Source organism: Cavia porcellus, unplaced genomic scaffold, assembly GCF_034190915.1.
Source record: "Cavia porcellus strain 051 isolate PalLab524CR breed Dunkin Hartley unplaced genomic scaffold, mCavPor4.1 scaffold_4, whole genome shotgun sequence".
In the NCBI taxonomy this organism is placed as follows: domain Eukaryota; kingdom Metazoa; phylum Chordata; class Mammalia; order Rodentia; family Caviidae; genus Cavia; species Cavia porcellus.
The window spans coordinates 10,729,549-10,750,184 of record NW_026947487.1 but is presented as its reverse complement, the minus strand read 5'-3'; the positions used below and the strand labels follow the sequence as shown (position 1 = coordinate 10,750,184).

The window sequence follows — 20,636 nt, the reverse complement described above, 5'->3', positions numbered from 1 at the left end:
AGCCCGGGTACGCGATGGTCTCAGGCCTCTGCTGCTGGCCAGGCAAAAGGACAGAGAGAAGGCCACGGGAGGGGCAGAGGTGTGCCCACCTCCTGCCCAGCTCTGGCAGCGGGAATTTCCCCAGGTCTTCTGGCCCAGTGGGTGGCAGCGGGAAGTAGGTACAACCTGTTCCTTCAGCACCTCAGTCCGGTCCTTGGAGCCTCTGTCCTTTCACCTTTTGTCCCTGTGCACCAGCTGGCCGGAGGCCAGGCCCAGCACCCTCCAGTCTGGGAGCCCCGGGGTACAGGAGGGGCAGACCCCAGGCGGGCACTGGGCAGGTCCCGCCCCCTTCCTGCAGGTTTCCAGGCCCTGGGCTTGGGGCTGCCCTAGGCCTGGGCGGCGCGGTCCGACACCGCGCGTGCTGGGGCTCTGTGCCCTGGGCCCTCGGCTCCTCCCAGAGACGCCCCACCCGCCTCGCCCAGGAGCCAGGGCGGGACCTGGGCTGGCGCCAGGAGAGCAAGGGCCGCCAGGTGCAGGCCAGCGAGCAGGGGTGCGGCCCCGGCGCACGGACGCTGTGACCTCGGGACCCAGGTATCCGGGACGCCGCGGGCACGGGTCTGGGAAAGTTTGTCCGGGGCGGGTGGCGCCGTATCTGCACCGGCACTGTCGCTGTGCACAGCCCGGGCGCGCGGGGGTGGGGTCCTCCAAACCGTGAGCTCCCCGCTTTTCCCCCCACAGCCCTGACCTGGGTCCTCTCCTCTCCCTGCACCCCTAAAGTGAGCCTTAGGGGAGCGCGTGGGGGCGATTTCTTAGGGGAAGTTGACGTCCGCACTTGCTTCCCGCCTTCCCCGCCCCACACGCCCGGAGCCGGGACCCAGATGGGACCCGAGTTGTCTTCTGCGTCCAAACTCCGGGGCATTCCGCACGTGGAGCTAACTGCGCATCGCCGCAGGGGCCCCAGGCTGCCCGGGCAGGACAGGCAGGTGGATCGTGTAGGAGGACGCGGGCAGAACGGCCCGGACCAGCAGCTGCCCCTCAGGCGAGAGAGGGGCGGAGAGCGAGGGCGGGAGCACAGGCAGATGGAGGAGCTGCGAGCGGACAGCGCGCGTGCAGCAGGTGGTGCCCAGCCGTGGACTCGCAGCCCGGGGCCTTACCTCGCTTCTGCTCCACCCAGCCCTGGGTGCTCCTGGGGGCTCCTCCCGGGCGTGCACCCGAGGAGACGGAGGAGAAGGCCCTGCCCGGGGGAGAAAGTGCAGGAAGCAGCGCCAGCGCCCGCAGAGGGGCGGGCAGGAGCCTGCTCCTCCCGGTAGCTGTGGCTGGGGTGCCACAGTGGTGTCAACGAAGTGAGCAGCTGGGTTCTTTGTCCAATAGCTAGGAAGGCGCCAAGCTCGCCTGGACACCCGGTGCCAACGTCCCCCACCCCACTCGAGGCAACTTTTTTTTTTTTAAACACAATCTCCCTATGTAACCCAGCTGGCCTGAGCTCGTGACCCGCCTGTCTCAGCCTCTTGAGTGCTGGGATTACAAGTGTGCGCTGCCGTGCCCAGCACAACTTTTTAGAACCCCTGAGCACATCTACAGCCCCATGTACTTTTCAGACAGAGGACAGGCTTTCCCTTGTACTCAGATCCACTCCTAGAGATGTAGGAGAGGGCGCCAGGTTACAGACCCAGAAGGCCCAGCCTAAGGTAAGCGAGGACCTTGCGGTCTGTGGAACTCCTCCCTCTCCCCCAGATGGCTTGTTTGGAGATGTTAATGTTCACTGTCCCTCCTGTCCTGACCCCCGTGGGGCAGCTGCTCTACCTTGGTTTCCCCCCTGTTGGTGTGGCTGTGTGTCCTGGCCTGACCCGGCGCGCCTGGCGTTGGCTCAGAGCCCTCCCAGCAGTGGCTGTGTATCTCACTCTTCCTTCAGGAGCAGCCCTCACCCTGAGCACACAGTAGGTCCAAGAGGTCTGCTGGATCAAAAATGTGGTGCACCAGCTCTCAGGGAAGCTGAGGCAGGAGAATGACAAGGTCAAGCCCAGCCTGGGCAGCGTCGTGACTTAGCAAGACCTGGTCCCAAGATAAAGACTAAGAAGGGGCCTGGGGCTGTAGCTCAGGGAAAGGCGCAGGGTTCAATCCCTAGCAAAAGACAAGGGAAAACTTTACAGGCAGAGAAACTGCTCAAATTGATAAGAAATGGAGTGTTTGGCTCCTGAGAGACAGGCAGTGTGTTTCACTGCTGGTCAGGCAGTGGGAAGGCCTGGAATGGTGTTAAAGACTCTGCTGTCCCCTTAGTTGGGACTTATGGGCTCTGCCTGGGGTGCTGGGAAGGTCTGATATCTACACTAATTCCCAGTTAGACCCAAGTTATTGTGAAGCCGGCACCATCCCTGCTGCAGGTCCATAGATGATGGGGAACATTGGCTTCTGGCCCTGGTCCAGCATTGACCATAAGCCTCTTTTTCCATTGTCTATGTGGTTTGCCAAACCAGAGTTGGAACATACTTGCTGAGCCTGAAGTTGGGGGAGGGACTCCAGAAGTTGGGTCTTGAAGGATATAATAGAAGTTTTCCAGCTTTGGGGCAGCCCTGAGGTGGAAGGTGTCAAGGCAATGGAGACAGCAGAATATGGCTCCCCTTGAAGAAATGACTCCTAGAGAGAGAGAGGCCCTGGCCTGATACCCAGCTTCACGCTTGGATGTCCCTCATCCTGGTGCTGTCAGCCATGGCAAACGGAAAAGTACGGCGTTGCGACATGATGTGAGTCAGCCATCCCTGACCCTGGCGCCCACCCCGGGGAGACGCTGGGAAGTGACGTAGGTTGGCAGTGGGGGGTCAGTGGACGCTAGAGATGCGGTCACTGTTGACCCTGAGTGGGGGGAGAAAGTGTCCCCAGAGCCGCACCCAAGCCTCGTCCTGCCCCCGTGGGTCCTGACTTGGGCTGGGCTCTGCAGAGTCACAGCCCCTGTGACTCGGACATTGGAGCTTCTGTGCGCTCTGCGACCTGGGTCCACCTGTCTAAGCCCCTGTGGGCCTTGGCTGGAGCCCCTCCATCCCAAAATAGCAGCTTCTTCCAGGTGGCCCTGGTCCCCTGGTCCCCACCTAGCTGGCTTCAGGATTGCTGCTGCCCTTCTGAACTGGAACAGAGGCTCATTAAGCTGTCCAGGCCGGGTCAAGTTTGAGATCCTCCTGCCTCAGTCTCCCCGAGTGCAGGGATTGTGAGTATGCACCACCGAGCATGGCTGCCAGCCCAGGTCCCTGCTGGGGGACTCAGCTTCTCAGCCTCCCGCGGTCCTCTCTCTCTTTGCCCTGGGCAGGGACACAGGAAGTGAATCACCCATGCCCACAGGGGCCTGCGCTGACCTACACTGCTGGGTTTATTTTGTTTATTCCTCCAAGTTAGCTGTTTATTAACTCTGCCCACGGGATCCCTTCTGACCTTGGGGTTTCAAGACTGTGGAGCAGAGCAGGGTTGTTAATGAATCTCAGGAGTTGGCCACTGTTTTTATTTATTTATTTATTTATTTTTTGGTACTGAGGATCGAACTCATGACCTTGTGCTTGCCAGGGGAGCGCTTAAGCCCAGCTGATTTTCTTTCTTGAGCCTGGGCCCCACAGCACTGTCTAGGCCTGGCCTTGACCTTGCAGCGTGGGTGGGGGTTCTCTTGTTCTGTTTTGGTTCTTTCTTTTTTTCTTTCTTTCTTTCTTTTTTTAAATTTTTTGAGACAGGGTCTTGCTATGCAGTTCAGGCTGGCCTTGAAGTCACTTTGTAGCCCAGGCTGGTCTCCAATACGTAATAATCCTCCTGCCTCAGCCTCCCGAGTGCTAGGATTACAGGTGCGCACCACCATGTTCTGTGGCTTCGTCTTTTTGTCACTGTGGCAAAGTACACGGATCCTGAAGGACGCTGCTTGGACCCTGTCAGCTGCGCCCGTCCTCACCAGGCTGGAAATGTGCTCTTTGCTCTGCGCTGGCACCTCCTCTGTGGCCACATCTGTTCCACCCTCCCCCAGCAGAAGCATCCAGCCTCAGTCCCCAGCGGTTCTGCTTTCTGTCTCCCCACATTGACTGCTGGAGGTCCTGGTGTGCGGCTGTTTTCTGTTGCTAATAACACAGGACCGCAGGCCGTGCCAGCCAAAACAGGGTTATCCTCAAGCCAGGTGTGGTGGCACCCGACTGTCATCCCAGCACACAGGAGGCTTCAAGGCCAGCCTGGATTACACCGTGAGACCCTTAAAAAAGTCTCCAGACATTTTCCCCTGGGGGCAAATTGAGACCCCTTGATTAGGAGCCAGGAAAGGTCCCCTGAGGAAAGGATGTCACGCTGACCTCGGGAAGAAGGAGGAGAACCCCTTCCACAGAGGCTCAGGAGGGGTGGGGAGGGGTGTTGTCCTCGGCCTTCAGTCACTGAGACCGGTGTCCACCAGTGTCTCCATAAGACAGACCTGAGACCTTGGGCAAGGCCTGCCTGGCTTTATGTCTTGATTTCTTTGTTTATTCACTCATCATGTGAATGGCTCCAGGGCTGCTCTGCACCTGACCACTGGGCTGCATCCCCAGCCCTATTTTTTATTTTGAAACAAGGTCTTGTTAAATTGCCCAGGCTGGGTTCAAATTTGCAATCCTCGTGCATCAGCCTCCCAGGGTCTGGGATTACAGGTGTGTGCCACTGCCCCCTACCCCTGGTCCTGTCCTTTCTAAGTTCCACCACTTCTCAAGAGGCCATGGTTTGGAGACCAAGTGTTAAACCAACAAGCCCTTGGGGACACTTATCCAAACCATAACAGCGGAGAAGACAACTCGAGGCCCAGGTTGTAGACATGCAAAGGCCCTAGGGTTCGAAGGCCATAGAGGAGGAGGGAAGGATGCTGATGCCACACAGGGCGGAGGCTTCTGTTAGGGAGCAGAGGTGGAGGTAGGTGGATGGGCCCCAGGGATGTCCCAGCAGGGACACGGGTGGGCTGTGGTGATGAAAAGGGTTTGGCTGTGGCACTGGAGAGGGGTTTATGTATGACAGACCTGGGGCACCCATTTGGGGCCTGTTGATTGGAGACCCTGGGGCTCATCCTGTAGCTCAGGGGGCCCTTTTGCACAAGTTGGTGGTACAGTTTAACTTGCTGTCTCCTCCCTCCCCCTCTCCCTCCCCTTTCCTTCCTTCCTTTTTTTCTTTCTTCCTTTCTTTCTTTCTTTCTTTCTTTCTTTCTTTCTTTCTTTCTTCCTTTCTTCCTTCCTTTCTTTCTTTCTGTTTCTCCCTCGCTAGACCCAGGGTGGAGCCAAGGCCATCCCCAGCCCTGTTTCTATGTCTTATTTTGAGGCAGGATCCCACTAAGCCACTCAGTTGCCCAGGCTGGGCTCAAACTTGCGATCCTCCTGCCTCAGCCTCCCGTAGTAGTGGGATCACAGGTGTGCACCACTGTATACAACTCAGTGCGGCTGTTTTTAAGGAATATGTATACTGAGGAGGGAGATTGGGGGACCTGGAGGTCCCTGAGGAGTGGTGAACGGGTCCCTCCCTGGAGCAGTGGTGGCTCTCAGGCAGGAGGGGACAGTGCGCTGCCATCCTGGCCCATGGGAGGGAGACCGGGGCTGGGGGAGCAGGGAGGAGGCTGTGTCTCTGGGGCTTGCTGTGGGCGGAGCCTGAGGAGGTCCGAGCCTGGCAGCCAGGAGGGATCGAAGGTGAGCAGAGGGGTGGCTATCATGTCTCCTTGGGCTCCCTGTGTCCACTGGTATCTGCTGGACCCAGGGCTGCACTGTGGCTGCGGCATGTGCCTCTGCCCTGCAGTCTTCTCTTACTTACCCTTTTATCTCGCCTCACACCCTCGGCATTTCCGGCCCTGTGTCACCAGGCCTGGGGAGAGGCAGCCAAGGGTCTTGCGTCCACAGGCTCTGCCCCCTCCTACCTCGACTCTTCCATGGAGCACACCTGTAATCCTGGCACTCTGGGAGGCTGAAGCAGGAGGGTTCAAACATAAGAAAAGCCGGGGACACAGCTCAGTGGGAAAGCGTTGGATTCCATGCTGAGTACGCAAGACTAAAGAATCAGGGCCCCGGGCCCAGGCCTCCTTCCCTCCTGCTTTGGCCTCCTGGCCTCCCATAGAGCCCTGTGTGAGCATCCTCCCTCCAACCCTCCACCCCAGCAGGTCTGAGGTCTGAGCTCTGAGCTCTTCCCTGGGTGGGGTCCTCACCTCAGAGGGAAGGAGGAGGCGGAGGAGACCAGAGCCACCCAGAGCAACAGGCAGGATCGAGTCGGTGGTGCTGGTGGCATTCGGGACAGGAGCCGGGTCGCACTCCATGTCTCTCCATGACCTTCCCGTGGTGTATGTGTGCGGGGCCCTGCAGGCCAGTACTGCACCCTCCCAGACCTCCACCTAGGAAACACGTGTGCTGCTTCCTTACCTCTGTCATTCTTCCTCTGGTCGGGAGGGGCCATTTGAATGAAACCCAGGGTCTTTGCACTGAGGCACTGAGCTACACCCCCAGTTCTTGTTTTTGCTTTTGTTTCTGTGGAGGGAGACAGGGACTTCTTAAAATGCTAAGTGACCCAAGTTCGCCCAAACTGGAAATCCTCCTGCCTCAGCCTCCCAGAGTATTGGGATTAGGGCCTCTGCACCCCCGCTGGTGGTTGTCTCTCTGAGAGTGGGATTCCTCTGGAGGTGCCCTCCCTCTTCAGCCCTGACCCAGTTGTTAGGGACCCTGAGCAGGCACCCCGAGGGGGTAGGGCAGTTGCTAATGGGTGTCCTGGTTCTGCCCAGAGCAGACCCACAGTCCTTCTGCCTGGCAGGCAGCTGTCAGCTGGGAGCAGAGCGGAAGCCATGCGGCTGCGGGCGGCAGAGGCCAGGCTGGAAAGAGGAAGCCGGGCTGAGTGGGTCTGGGAAGGGGGGCAGGACGAGGGTGGGGAGGAAGTCGCCCTCCCGAGGGTCCAGGTGTCCTGGGGAGGTGAGGGTAGCTGGAGAGGAGCTCAGGGGCTGAGTGTGTGGAGGGCAGCTGGGCTTGGCCTGGGGCCTTACACCCCTGCGATGCTTGTGATCTTGCTGCCACCCTGTCCCCATGAAGGCTGCGCTGGCCTCGGGGACGCTGCAGTGGGGAGGGAGCCGGGTTGGGGCCAGGCCTTGTCCCTGGCCTCCCCACCCCGCAGGACGGTTCCAGGCTCAGTCACTGCAGTCAGGCTCTGTGCGGCAGTATGGTGCACTATGGGCTTCTGCCCTGCCCAAGACCTGCGTGCTGTGTGACCCAAGCAGCGACATGACGTCTCTGGCCCCAGTCCCCCTCCCCCTGGCTGCTGTCCTGGAGTCCTGTCCAGGCTGCTGGAGGCCCCGGGAGCCCAGGAGTAGCCGGGGCCGGGCCCTGTGGCTGGGCTCCTGCCAAGCCCGAGGCTTCCTGTACCCGGGCCAAGCCCTGTTGTACCCTGAGCTCGCTATCAGGAGCTGCCTAGCTTGGACACACACTCTAGTTCTGTTATTCCATGTCTGAGTTTTGATTAACATATCACTTTGTTTTATTTTACTTTTTTGGGGTATGGTCTTGCTGGACAGTTCGGGCTGGCCTTGAACTCACTATGTGGCTCAGGCTAGCCTCAAACTGGCAGTGATCCTCCTGCCTCAGCCTCTCGGGTGCTGGGATTATAGGCACGCATGTGACACTCGGTGTGAATCACATGTCTTCACTGGGTGTGTCCATAGGGCTCAGTGTGCTATTTCAATAAATGCCAGTCAAATCCAGCCTCCCTTCCCTGCCTCTTTTAATAACTACTCTATATCTGGGTCACTTCTTCACAGGATAAGGGGGCAGAAAACCTGTCAGTGTCTGGCTGATTTCACTTTCTGAAGTGACCTATAGTACTATCCATTTTGCTGTAATGATGGCTTGCAGGCCTCTTCCTGGCTAGGTAGTACTCTATAGTCACTCCTCTTCCTGGCTGAGTAGTACTCCGTTGTATTTACACACCTCATTTTCTTTTATTATTTTTTTTTTATACCTCATTTTCTTTATCCACACACTCGGCCACTGAACTTGGTTCCACACCTCAGCCATTGTGAACAGATCTGTGCTCCTTGTACCTCAAACTATTGGTGATGGGCCTAGCATGGAGATCCTCCTCCCTTCCTACTCTGACCTGTACCCCTGGAGCCCTAGCTGCTGCCAGTTATGGGACAACAAACTGCCCTCGCCAGGGATGACTTTCAGGCCTCTGCTGAAAAATGAGAAAAGGAAGAGTTTGCTCAAAGGGTTTCAGAGGGGCTCCAGGGCCTAGAGCAGTGCATGGGTGCTGCTTCCTGGCTGCTCTCTGCACCCCATGCTGTACCTGCTCTGTTCTCCACTGCTGTTCTCTCTCAGCCTGGGCTGCCAGGGGACTCCGCTGCCCCTTCTCCAATGCCAGCTCTGGCCCTCTGGGGTCCCCCTTCCCTCCCTTCTGCTCCCTTCCTTTCTCTGTTCTTCTTGCTCTGAGGCTCTCTGAGCTCCTGTGGGACCCCCCCACGGGCCTTTCCTGAGCTGTACATGGCTCTGGGGACCCTGTCATCCACGAGAGGCCAGACGGATCCAGGGAAGCACTGCTGCGGTCACCTGAAGACTCCGTCGTGCACACGGTGGGTGGAGGCAGGTTCCCTGGGATGCTTGCTCCCTTAGAGGGAAGGGACTGGCCCTGAGGGCAGCCAGGTTGGGCCCATTGGGGAGCTGAGGGAATGGGTGTATCACCCCACCATTCTGCCCTCTCCGAGGCCACCTGTCAGCCACCTCTCCAACTGGGAAGCCCCCAGCAGACCCTCAGGACAGGATGGCATCCTTGCCTGGCCATTGTGGGAGGCCAGCTGTTGCTGGGCCCTGGGTCATTCAGTGAGCTCTGTCTGTGCCACACCGCACTCCTTGCCCAAGTCACGGCTCCAAGAGCTGGCGTCAGCCAAGTGGCCTCCAAGGCTCTGCCTGGGCCTCGGCTTTGCGTGTGCCCTGGGACCAGGGACCTGCGACCTCGTCCTCTTCTCGGTCTCCTGATGCTATGTCCCCTGCAGTGCAGCAGCTCACCCAGGCTGCCTGTTTGAGGGTGGAGTTGTCAGCTCGCCCTTGACCCAGAGATCACCATCCAGGCCAGGAGCCAGCACCGTGGGGACTGTGAGCCAACCAGGCACCCTGGCTCCGTGCTGCTGGGCCCCAGGAGCTCCAGGCTGCCAGGGGCCTGGGGACCCACAGCAGAAACCTCCCTGGGTGTGTGTGTGTGTGTACATACGTGTGTGTGCATGTGCATGTGTGTGTGTCTGTGCTGAGCCCAGGCTCCCCGCCTCTCACCCCCCCCAGTCGAGCTTACCCATGCTCCCATGTGCATAAAATAACCAGGCCCATTCCTGTCCCTGTCACACGAAGCTGACATAAATATTTGTGTTGTACAAAAATGTATTTTAAAATGTAAACAGTGAACCCAAATATTTAATCATTCGAAACAGAAAAAACACCTGAAAACACCAAGTTCATGTAAATTTACAAAATATACATTCCCATCCTGGTCTCTGTTAGCAGATAACACAAATAAAACTGGCCAGGAACAGGAGCCCACGTCTGTGTCCCAGCTATTCGAGAGGCCGGGGGACGACATGCAAGTTTGAGGCCAGGCAGGGCAATCAGCAAGACTCCGTCTCAAAAGTGACATAATAACACTAATAAAAAAGCTGGGGCTATAGCTCAGTGGTACAGCACCCTGAGATTCAATCTCCAGTACCCGCAAAGCAGAAAAAGCAAAAAACCCAGAACTAAAATCTGTGCACTTCAGAAGCTCAAATTTGAGTTATAGAAACTTAACAAAGAGAAACTGTTTGATTCCTTTTAAAGCAGAATCTTTAAAAAAGCTGACAGTATCATGACGATACAAACAGTAAGGGATGTGATGGTGCAGGTGTGTAATCCCTGCACTCAGGAGGCTGAGGCAGGAGGGTCCCCATGAGTCCAAAGTCAGCCTGGGCTACATAGCAAAACCCTGCTTTAAAAAAGTCAGGAGTTTTCTAGACTCACTGCCACGGTCGAGGAAGATTGATCTGTGTGATATCCTTGTGTTTTCTGCTGACTGTGCTCTTGGCATTTTCTCGGGGACTCTGTGTTCTTTATTTATAAGAAGCCATTGCTTGTTTCCAAAGCGTTTCTGGTGCATCTCCAAGCCCTCAGTTTTATCTGTGCAGAGGATTCTGACACAGCATGGCACATTTCCTGTATCAGCTTCGAAACCATCCACCCGTTAGGAAAGACCGGGGTTGTGGTCAGAGTCAGACTTGTGACAGTTTCACTCGGTCTGTGGCTGGGTGGCATCTGAGAGGCCTCGGGACATTGTTCCTGGTTCAGGGATTGTAGACATCGTCAGTGCTTCCTTTGGGAAGCATCTGCAGGTGTGGCGAGGAAGGAGTGGCTGCCAGGCTTGGCTTCCACCCTAATCCCTCATCCTTCTGTGTCCCCACACAGGGCCCTACCCCACCCACATCCTGTCACTTCATCTGTCATCTCTCCTGTCACTGTCTCTAAATGATAAGGGTCCTTTACACCATGTGGATTGCCGGGCACAGGCCTGTAATCTCAGAGCTCAGGAGACTGAGGCAGGAGGGTCCCCGTGAATTTCAGGTCAGCTGAGACTATATAGCAAGCTTGTGTCACAAAAAAAAAAGTATACCATGACACAATTGGGACTCCTTAAAAACTGGTCATTCCTGCCCATAAAGTAGTCACAATTCAAAGTCCTAGTTGTCTCATATTTTATTTTTTATTTTTACAATGATTTCCTTAAAATTTTGGATTTTTGTTTTTTGAGACATGGTCTCACAGTGTAGTCCCGGCTGCCCTTATATTTGCTATGTAGTTCAGGCTGATCTTAAACTCACAGTGATCTTCCTGCCTCGGCTTCCTGAGTGCTGAGATGACGGGGGTGTGCCACTACACCTATGGGAAACTCATGATTTTCTTTTAACATTCTAAAATAAAAATTGTGGAACAAGCAAAATGTACAGTGCAGCACTGATGTGTGATATCTGTGGAGGCCACAGGACAGCCCCTGGCTAGAAGACGCCAGACCACAGGCTGGGGCGGGGGGGGGGGGGGGGGGCGGCTGGAGGGCTGGACTGGTAGAGAGGGTGGAAACTGATTTTGCCCCTGAAAGCCTCACGGGATTTTGCTGCTGTGCTCAGCCTCAAGCAATGGGTGGAGCAAGAGATGTCTCAGGAATGGGGAGGCCTCGAACCCCTGGGGTTCAGGACTTTGGTGAGGAGCAGCCTCAAAACATTTTCTGTCTATATATGCGTACAGTTGGGTGTAATGCAGGTTATGTGGATACTATTCCAAGATTTATGCTCTTCCTGAGCTGCTTTTTTAGTTTAACAGCTTGTCTTGACACCATCTCCTGTCCCTTCCCCAAGACCAGTGACATTTGATGACCATGCGTGGAGGAACCATAACTTAGGGACCTAGCTAGCTCTGGGTTTCCCCAGTTTTCTCTGCCACGAGCTGTAGCACGCAGCCTTTTTCCAGATGTGCAGTGATATCCTGGTGGTAAATATTTAGAAGAGCTGGGATACAGCTTAAAAAGGTTTAGCTCCCCAGCTGCTGTGTCCTAAAGCCCAGCTGAGAATAACCATGGCAACTGTTACCATGGCACCAGGCAGGGAAGTAGGCAAAGCCCATGGGGAAACTGTGTCCTAGGCAGTGCCACAAACCCAGGACGGGATGGACAGGGGACAGCCTGCCCCATACGCTGGGGGACAGCGGTGACAGTTGCCCACCTGGATTGAATGCTTGCTGTCTGGCAAATACCTTGGTGTTTCATTGTCACAAGAGTCATTAACATCTACTTCCTGTTGCTGGAGTTGTGATTTTTTGTTTTTCAAACTAGGTCTCTCAATGTAGTCCAGGCTGACCTTGAACCCAGCATGCAACTCAGGCTGGCCTTGAATTCCCAGTGATCCTCCTGCCTCAGCCTCCCCTGTGCTGGGACGACAGATGTGTGCCACTACACCCAGCATTAGTTTTGTTTTTGTGAGTTTGTTGGGGTTTTTGTTGTTGTTGTTTTGTTTTTTGTTTGGTATTGGGGATCAAACTCATGACCTTGCACTTGCCAGGCAGGTGCTTGTGCTGTTGAGCTAAATCCCCAGCCCCACTGATATTTTTAAACACAAATCTATATACTATCTGCTCCCTCATCCCAGAAAAACAGGCAGAACCATGCTCTTTGCCATTGTTCCTAGAATTTTAAAGTAGAAAACTAATGGTCCTATCCAAAATTCTGTTACATGTGAACATGACAAGAGATTGCCAAGGCACAGATCCCACTGTACCCTCTAAGTTGAGGTAGACTTGATTCCCAAGGGCATGGATTAATACTGTCACAAACCTTTCCCGGGGACATGCTCTCAGCTGCACAGCTTGAAGGAACTGTGTGTGTGTATGCATACCTGCTGAGTTAGGGGGCTCCCTTCCCAGGCTCCGTGTGAGAAGAGCATGGGAAACAGCGTGAGCCAAGTATGGTGATGCACACCTGCAACCCCAGCACTCAGGAGGCTGAGGCAGGAGGATCACCGTGAGTTCAAGGCCAGCCTGGGCTACATAGTGAGACCTTGTCTCAAAAAAGCAGCGAGACACATTAGCCTTCCTTTTGACTTAAATTACAGATGAATGTTAATTATTCACCGACCGGGATTTTTTTTCCTAAAAATTCAAACAATTTTTTCTTTTGGATTTAATGACATATTGGCAGCCAAAGCCATTTTGTCATGTTCAGACGGATGTCACCCTAGCAAAAGTTGCAGCTTGGCTTAAAAACAAACCCTGAGCTCTGTTAAACAAGAAAACACATTTTACACACACACACACACACACCCTTGCATGCGTGCACGCACACATGCGCGTGCACACACAGCCAATGATGATTTTATTATCTTCACTTGAGAGATAAGGGAATCCCCTGGAGTCACAGGGATTGAACCTGAGCCTGAGGTCAATACCCCACTTCTCCTTCCTGGGGGCTCTGAGTCCCTCTGTGGTCTCTGTCCTCAGACCTTGGCCCTGCCCACCCCTGCCCCCAACCCCCGCCACATTCGGACAGGGCACTCTGTCTCTGCCTGGCCTGTGACTTCCATGTGCACCTTAGCCACCTGCTCCTCTGTCCCCATACCACCACCGAGCCATGGACTGCATCCCATGCACGTGGCACGTGGCAGCCCCTCCCCATCCACGGGATGGTGTCCCAAGAACCCCCAGGCCACCTGCCACCATGGGTCTTGCCCAACATCTTTTCCAATGCAGCTATACCCACAATATATTACTGAGTTTGGGGGTTGTCCCTGAGCTGTCCCCAGCCACAGTGGGAAGACCCAAGGAACTGCAGGGAAGAGGCTGTGGGGGCCACTGCCCCAGCCTGGGCTCCCCTGATGACCCAAAATGACACTGTGCCAGCCATGCCCAGTAAGAGATGGGGCGAAGGTGAGCACCACGCCCCTGGCTTCTGGGTGTGGCCCCAGATCAGAGGGCAGGACCAGCACAACCGGCAGAGCTGGTTCTCCACAGGGGGGCATGCCCAGAGTCAGCACTCCAACCCGCCAGTGGGCAAGGCAGGGCAGGTCTCCACGGGGCACATGCCCCTCATCAGCTGCACAGACTGCCTGAGTCAAGTCAGCCCCACCAGGCCTAGGCCCCATCTGGTTGGGGCTCCCTGGGGCCCCTCAGGACCTGGGCAGCTTTAGTCCTGGTGAACCAGGTGCCATATGGGGCAGGGGCCCAAACCTTCCTGGGCTTCAGACATCACTGAGAATTTGATGGTCAGTGTGGCTCCGTTGCCAGTGACGCCTATATATGTGTGTACAAACCCGCTACTTGTGTGCATGCAAGCACACACACAATAGCGATTTACCTGTAATCCGAGAAACTGCCTGAAGCCCACCCGTGGTCCCCCTGGCTCCCAGCATACAAACCCCCTCTTCACATCTGGCACCTCCTCGGCTTCACGCTGGCGGCTTCCTTGTCAGAGGCCCATTCACAACTGGAAGGGGGCAGAAGGGATGCCTGGCCACTCATTGGTGGTGCCCTAAGCCCTGTGCGTGGCACCCTGGCCACATAGGGCAGGACATTCTCTGTGTGCAGGCTATCTGGGGTACTTGTTAGCATAATCCAGGGACAGTCAGGATACCTTCTTTTTGCCTGGTGCCTGGCCCTTCGGTCCCCTCAGACTCCTTAGGGACAGTGTGGTGTATGTGACTAGGGAATCAAGAAGCCCTCTACATTCTGCAGTTAGTGCTGGTGACCTGGGACATCAGCATACTTTTTAAAAACTTTTTTCAGCTGTGGCTTTCAGGAACAAATATGTTTTTTGCTGGATGTGGGAGTTGAGCTCAGCATGTGGGAGGCTGAGGCAGGAGGACTGCGGCAAGTTTGAAGGCAGCCTGGCCTGTGCTGCTGCCCCCCCCCCCACCGTGCACAAAGTCTTCTGCGTGGTGGCTGGAGCCTCTGCCCAGTGTTTCCTTCTGAGGCCCGTGCTGTGTTTTGTCACATAAAGACCATCTGGCCAGGAAGGAGGACAGCAGGGTGACAGCAGCCCCCACCTGCCATACCCGGGACTTTTCTCCCCAGCCCTCTGAGGACAGCACAGGGATGACATGGGCCTCTGCAGAGAGCTCATCCCAACCCTCACAGGACTCCGAGTCCCACGTGAGCCCCCTCTGAGTCAGAGCCCTCCAGCCTCTTGTTGAAAGGCTTCCAGTGGGGACATGGCCCAGGTGGCCTTCAGCAGCTGGCTGCTCTGCCTAACCACGAGCTCAGGAGGAGCCCTGCCCAACTGCCGTGCCCTATAGGCTGCTGGCCCCCGAGGGTGCACAGGGTTTGTTTTCTGATTTACTTTTGTTCTCGGGGCCAGCACTTGGGGCCAGCACTCTGATTCTTTCTTCTGAACAGTGGCTGTTTGGGGGGCTGCTGGACCTTCTCCTTCTCCAGGGAACAAGCACTGGGGCATTTGGAAGGCACAGGCCAGCTATAGAGGATTCACATGGGATTCATCTGAGCACGAATGTGGGAAGGTTTGTACGTCCATTCTGCTGTGATGCGGCATAAGCCAGGGTCCCTCTGAAGGCAGCCACAGGGTTTGGTCTCAACTCAAATGATACAAAGAGGCCAGGAGGCTGAGGCAGGAGGGTCACAGTGAGTTCTAGGCCAGGTGGAGCTACATGGCGAGACCCTGCCTCAAACTAAGTTAAGGAAATCAAATGACACAAAGCTACGAAGCTGTGTGTGTGGGGGGGGGGGGTGCAATCCCTCTATTCTGATGTCCCCAACAGGTCTTCTCTGATAAATTGAAAATCAAACCCCAACTCCACCATGTTGCTTAGTCCCAGGATCTGGGCAGACCCTGGAGTCTGCAAGGTGTCTGCTTTCTTGTGTGTCAAATACGAACTTAATTTTCTCATTTGGAAATAACATTAGCTAACAGTAGCTGCTGCAGTTGAACCTTTCTTTCCAGTGGGCTCCTTGCACGGGCCACCTCTCCTGCCCCTCACGACCAGCCCTTGAGAAAGCACTGTTGTTGCTTCTGGCCCACAGATGGGCTACTGCGTGACTTCCCAGGTCTGCACAGGAAATGGGAGAGCAAGGCTGGGACCCTGACAGCTGGTGACAGGGCTGGTACTGGTCTGGTGTGAGTCCCCTCCGTGGGGTGACGCTGGTTAGTCGCAAGTTGTGGCGCAATCTGAGACGTCAGTGTGCCCCAGTTAAAGACTGCCAAGAGCTGGGAAGGCATCACTTCTAGGTGGGTCTGTGGGCATGGGAGCCATGGACCGTGGCAAAGATCTGGCCCCAACTGGTTGGGGCCCCAACAGAGCAAACAGGCTAGGGACAGGAAATCCATTTTCCAGAGGAGGGCGACCCACTCTCTGCTTGTGGACTTAGCAGCCCCTTGGGCTCTTAAAGCATTGGAGCCTGCCACTGAGAGTTGGGTAATAGCTGCCTGAGGTCCACCCTATGGCCCCTGCATGTGGACTGAGCCAACAACCTGCAGGCCGCCTGGCGGGAGACTTCTTGGGCCACGAATTCCCACTCAGTCCCTCTGGTCCGCCTACCCAGAGATCCTAGGGCAAAATGTTCCCGATCATTCTGGTACCAGGAGTCAGGTTCACAGAAGAAAATTTCCATAGCCAGGATGGGGGTCGTGGCAACGAGTTGGTTTGGGGGCAATTCAAGTGCATCATGTTTTGGAGCACTTTTTATTTCTATTATTCCATTCTGGACTTTGTGTCCTTGTGTTCGCTTTTTCTAAGGAGCTGCAACTAGATCCTCGCACATGCGCAGTTTACAGCAGGGGCAGTGCTCCCGCGGTCTAAGGCCTTACTGATCTACCAGGACTGGGAGCTCAGAGGGTGATGGAGGCTTGGGGGTGGTCACCTCCTGTGTCCAGCCCGGTTCCTAACAAGACACAGACAGTGGCCCAGGGTTTGGGAACCCGTGTCCTGCTGGTTCTTTCTCTTTAGAAAATAGTATCTATCTCCCCTCTTTTGTACACATTTCTTGGAGACAAGGACAATCTTGTTCATCTCTTTCAGGATGACTAGCACTGTACGGGGTGCGGGTGGAGGAAAAGGGTGCCTGCTGCCAGAGGTTCAGTGTTATCGCCCAAGGATGCAATGTTTCTAGCAGCAGAGCTCGGGCGTTTCCTTAAAGCGCCGCAGCCTGCAGGGATAGAGAATTCCATGGGGAGCTCTTTCCCTGGCTGTTGAACAATTGATTGCAGACAACAGTGGCAGAAACTGGTTCTTCTGCTATTCTGTGTCGCTCTTGGGGCTTGTACCCTGCTACTGTATCACAAGCAGGTGTTTATATCCCGCTACTCTATCACTCCTGGGACTCGCATCCTGCTACTCCGTGTCACAAACAGGGGTCTTTTTTCTCTGTATATTTCTCCTCAGTTCTGTGCCCTGCTACTCTGTGTGAGCTGGTGCTTGCACCCAGATGACGTGTGCTGACATAAAGACCTTGGCCATGAAATTGACCCAAGTCTAAGGGAACCAAGGGACCCTGGCAAGTGGGACTCTGAGCCCTGCTCTTGGTTCCCAGGACCATTTGAGGGTTCCCCCAATCCTGCATCTTTGTCCCTTGTCCGGCCACTAGGTGCGTGGCTGGTAGGTCTGAGGTGAGAGACAATTGGGAAGATCAAGGGTACACTGTACCGTGGTCCATTCGCATAGTGAGGTAGTTTATTTGAAAGTCTTAATTTTTTTTTAATACAGGGACTATATAGTTCAGTCTGGCCTTGAACTATGTAGCCCAGACTGGTCTTGACCTCATGGAAATCCTCCTGCCTCAGCCTCCCAAGCGTTAGGGTTACCGGGGGTACACCACTTTTTTCATTATTTTCTTGATTTCTTATCAGTATTGGGATGAAACTTGAAGCTTTGCACTGAACTATAGTCTTGGCCCTTTAAAAAGATGTATGTATGTATGTATGTATTTTATTAATTTCTTGAGACCGGGTCTCACTTTGTAGTTAAGGCTGACCTTGAACTCCTATGTAGCCTAGGCTGGTCTCAAGCTCATGGCAAGCCTGCTGCCTCAGCCTCCTGAGTGCTGGGATTACAGGTGTGCACCACCACACCTGGCTTGTTTCAGGGTTTAAGGAAGCTCAATGTTGATGTCACTAGTGCATGCATAGCCAGTCGTCAAACTTACTGATCTATTTGGAGTTATGCAGTGATTGACCTGACTTCTCCATGTCTTCTTTCAGGGATGCAGCCTGGGACCCCAGGCATAGCGACGCTTTGAGCAAGGCCTGGTGACAGGCAGGGGCTGTCCCCTACTGACTGGCCCTGCCAGCCAGGCATCAAGATGCTGAGTCTGAAGCTCCCCAGGCTGTTCAACATAGACGAGGTGCCCCAGGTACGTGCCGAGTTCACTCCAGCTGAGCCCCGAGTGTGGCTAGGGCTTGGTGCTGCAGCGGGGACACTGCTGTCTCATGCTCTTGGCAGCCCCCTTCCCTGTAGGGTGCCGTTACAGCCTCTTGGGAAAATCATTATCTTCCTCGAGTTCACCAAACTGGAAACAGATGTGTCCCCAGCAGCAGAAGCTGTGGCTTTCCTACAACACCCGCACCCCTTCCAGAAGAAAAGTCACTGTCCAGGTCGAAGATTCAGGCTGTCGAGAGGATGCTGACACCATTGGCGCGGGGGGGGGGGGGGGAGGATTTTTAGGGCCCTGTGTGGCCTCTTGAAAGCAGGACTGGGCTGCAGTCACATCTGTGGCTTTGCTGTCATCTGGGTTCTTTGCAGAATGCCCAGGCCAGACTTGTGTCAGGGTGATGGTAGGGGCTGGTGAGGGGACCTTAGTGCCACCTTTCCTTGGTATCATCGGTACAATCAGGGACATTGAGTGACCTCCTTCTCCCTGTTGCTGCACCTTAGTCACATGTGGCAGATTCCTCTCCTTGGGGACTGAAAACAGGAGAGCTTACTGGGCAGGAAGTTTCACTGTGGGGGATGGGATTGGGGAGGCTGAATGCCCCTTACCACCTGGCGACTGCCAAGCACTTTTGGTTTTGTGTCCCCTCACCCCCGCCCCAGTAATCCCTAACCGAACTCAGCAACACATGTGGAAGATTCAAAATAGACACATGCAAGGCTGAACCCAAACCCCAAGATGTGAGGTGACCCCAGGAAGGTAACAGTGGCTGCTGGGGGAAATGAGTACAGTCCATAAAGTGGGAGCCCGTTTCCAAGCCGGGCCTCTGCTCACCCTGGGGGTGACCCCGCCGGCAGAGCATCATGGTGGTGACCAATGGGGGTGCAGGGTGACTGCTCCATGTGTTTATCCACAGTGTTATTATTGACTGCTTCTGGTGGGCATCAGGCTGCTCCACAGCATCCAGAGGACACCTGCGTGCAAATCTTGTCCTCGCTCCTGCGAGGGTCCGGAAGATTAGCAAACAGGCAAGAGCCTTGTAAAGGTTGGGGACACACAGTGTTAGAGGTGTGACTGGATGCTTTTGTCCTGGAGGAGCAGCAGGCCTGGAAAGCTTCATGAAGGGTGACATTCCTTCCTCCCTTTTCTTTTATCCTTTTCTCTTTCTTGTTTCTTTCTGTCTCTCTCTCTCTCTCTCTGTCTCTCTCTCTCTCTCTCTCCCCGTACCGAGGATTCAATCTAGGGTCTTTATACTGATTTGCATTCTTACCCTGTTTAGTTTTTGACAGAGAGTCTTGCTAAGTCATTAAATTGAACTTTGAAGCCTCCTGCCTCAGCCTCCCAGAGTCCTGGCATCATGGATATGCACCACCATGCCCCATGTGGCTTCTTATTTACAGGGCTAATGTCAGCAAAATATCAAGAGCAAAAGAGTTGAATTCCTGCACATATCTGGATGTCACATTGATGGGTTAGTGCTGTTTGAAAAGGTAATGAAACGGGGCTGGGGATTTAGCTCAGCGGCATAAGCACCTGCCTTGCAAGCAGGCGGTCATGAGTTCGATCCCTGGTACCGATAAAAACGAAAAAGACAAAAAAAAAAAAGAAAATGTAATGAAACGAAACATGCATAGTTCACATAAATTATTACATTTATTCCATACAATTTCTTTTTCTTAATTTCAGCAAGATTATGGATTATGGTATTTAAATCAACATTGTCATATAATTTGTTTTGTTGACAAAGATATCAAACAAGATCACCATTCTTGAATTGTTACAATTCTTAGGTAGGTACTAAAGAAATTAGCCTGGCATGGTGACACAGGCCTATAATTGTAGCACTCAGGAGGCTGATGTGGGAGGATTCCTGCAAATTCAGGGTCAGCCTGGGCCACATGGTGAATTCAAGTTCACCCTGAACTCCATAGGACGATACTGTCCCAAAAAGCAAGAGAGAGAAAGGGAGAGAGAGAGGTTAATCAGTTGAGAGATATTTTTGGAGTTTCTGCTCAGTTTTTCTGGGGTAGAACAGCTGGAATTACCAAAAAATATTCTCAGATCCACACTTAGAATCAGAAATGAATCACTGCAATAAGAGTGCATAGAATTATATTACACAAAAAAATATTAATTTCACATAGGCCACCTTTTCATATTGCTGTTTTCCTCTCTAAAGCAATATCTAGTTATTACAGTATTACTATTTTGTTAAGGAAAGCTGAAAATAGCAGGATTTTCTTGGTCAAGATTATACCGCAGTTGGGCCAGGAATAATGCTGCACACCTGTAATGTCAGCACTCGGGAGGCTGAGGCAAGAGGATTCCTTTGACTTCAAGGCTGGCCTGAGCTGCAGAGTGAGCTCAAGGCCAGTGGAACTGCATCACAAATCCCTGTCTCAAAAAAAAAAAAACAAGCAAAATTTTACCACAATCTACATTTTGGTTTCTTTTTTGAATTTTATTTTCTCAGAATGTCACCTTTTTTGTGTATTTTCTGCATAGCTCCTTTGGTTTAGAAAAATCCAATAGTTTAAAAGCAAAACAGCTGGGATTTAGCTCAGCGGCATAAGCGCCTGCCTTGCAAGCAGGCAGTCGTGAGTTCAATCCCCGATACCGATAAAAAGGAAAAAACTCCAAAAAAAAAAAAAGATGGTGGAACTGAGCGCTCGCCTGGCATACGCAATGCCCTGGTTTGCTCCACAGTAACCGCCACAGCCGCCACCACAACAAATTCAGATAGGCTGGGGTGTGGCTCAGCGGTACAGCTCTCACCGCAGCATGTAC

At 54.1% G+C, this 20,636-nt stretch overlaps 1 protein-coding gene across 5 annotated transcripts in view; it reads left to right on the top strand.

The window, feature by feature from the left end:
* The first annotated feature begins 364 nt into the window (after window positions 1–364).
* The window catches only part of Paqr5 (progestin and adipoQ receptor family member 5), a 36,710-nt gene continuing 16,438 nt past the window's right edge, over window positions 365–20,636 (top strand). The window contains exons 1-3 of one of the 5 annotated variants that reach the window (XM_063246814.1): window positions 1,708–8,545; window positions 14,865–14,986; window positions 17,680–17,831. In XM_063246814.1, the coding sequence (XP_063102884.1) occupies window positions 17,781–17,831 (51 nt within the window). In that variant the 5' untranslated portion in view covers window positions 1,708–8,545; window positions 14,865–14,986; window positions 17,680–17,780. Of the gene's footprint in view, window positions 571–1,707; window positions 8,546–14,864; window positions 14,987–17,679; window positions 17,832–20,636 lie in introns of those variants that run through there. The other 4 variants (XM_063246812.1, XM_003477628.5, XM_063246813.1 and 1 more) reach the window with 4 other exon arrangements.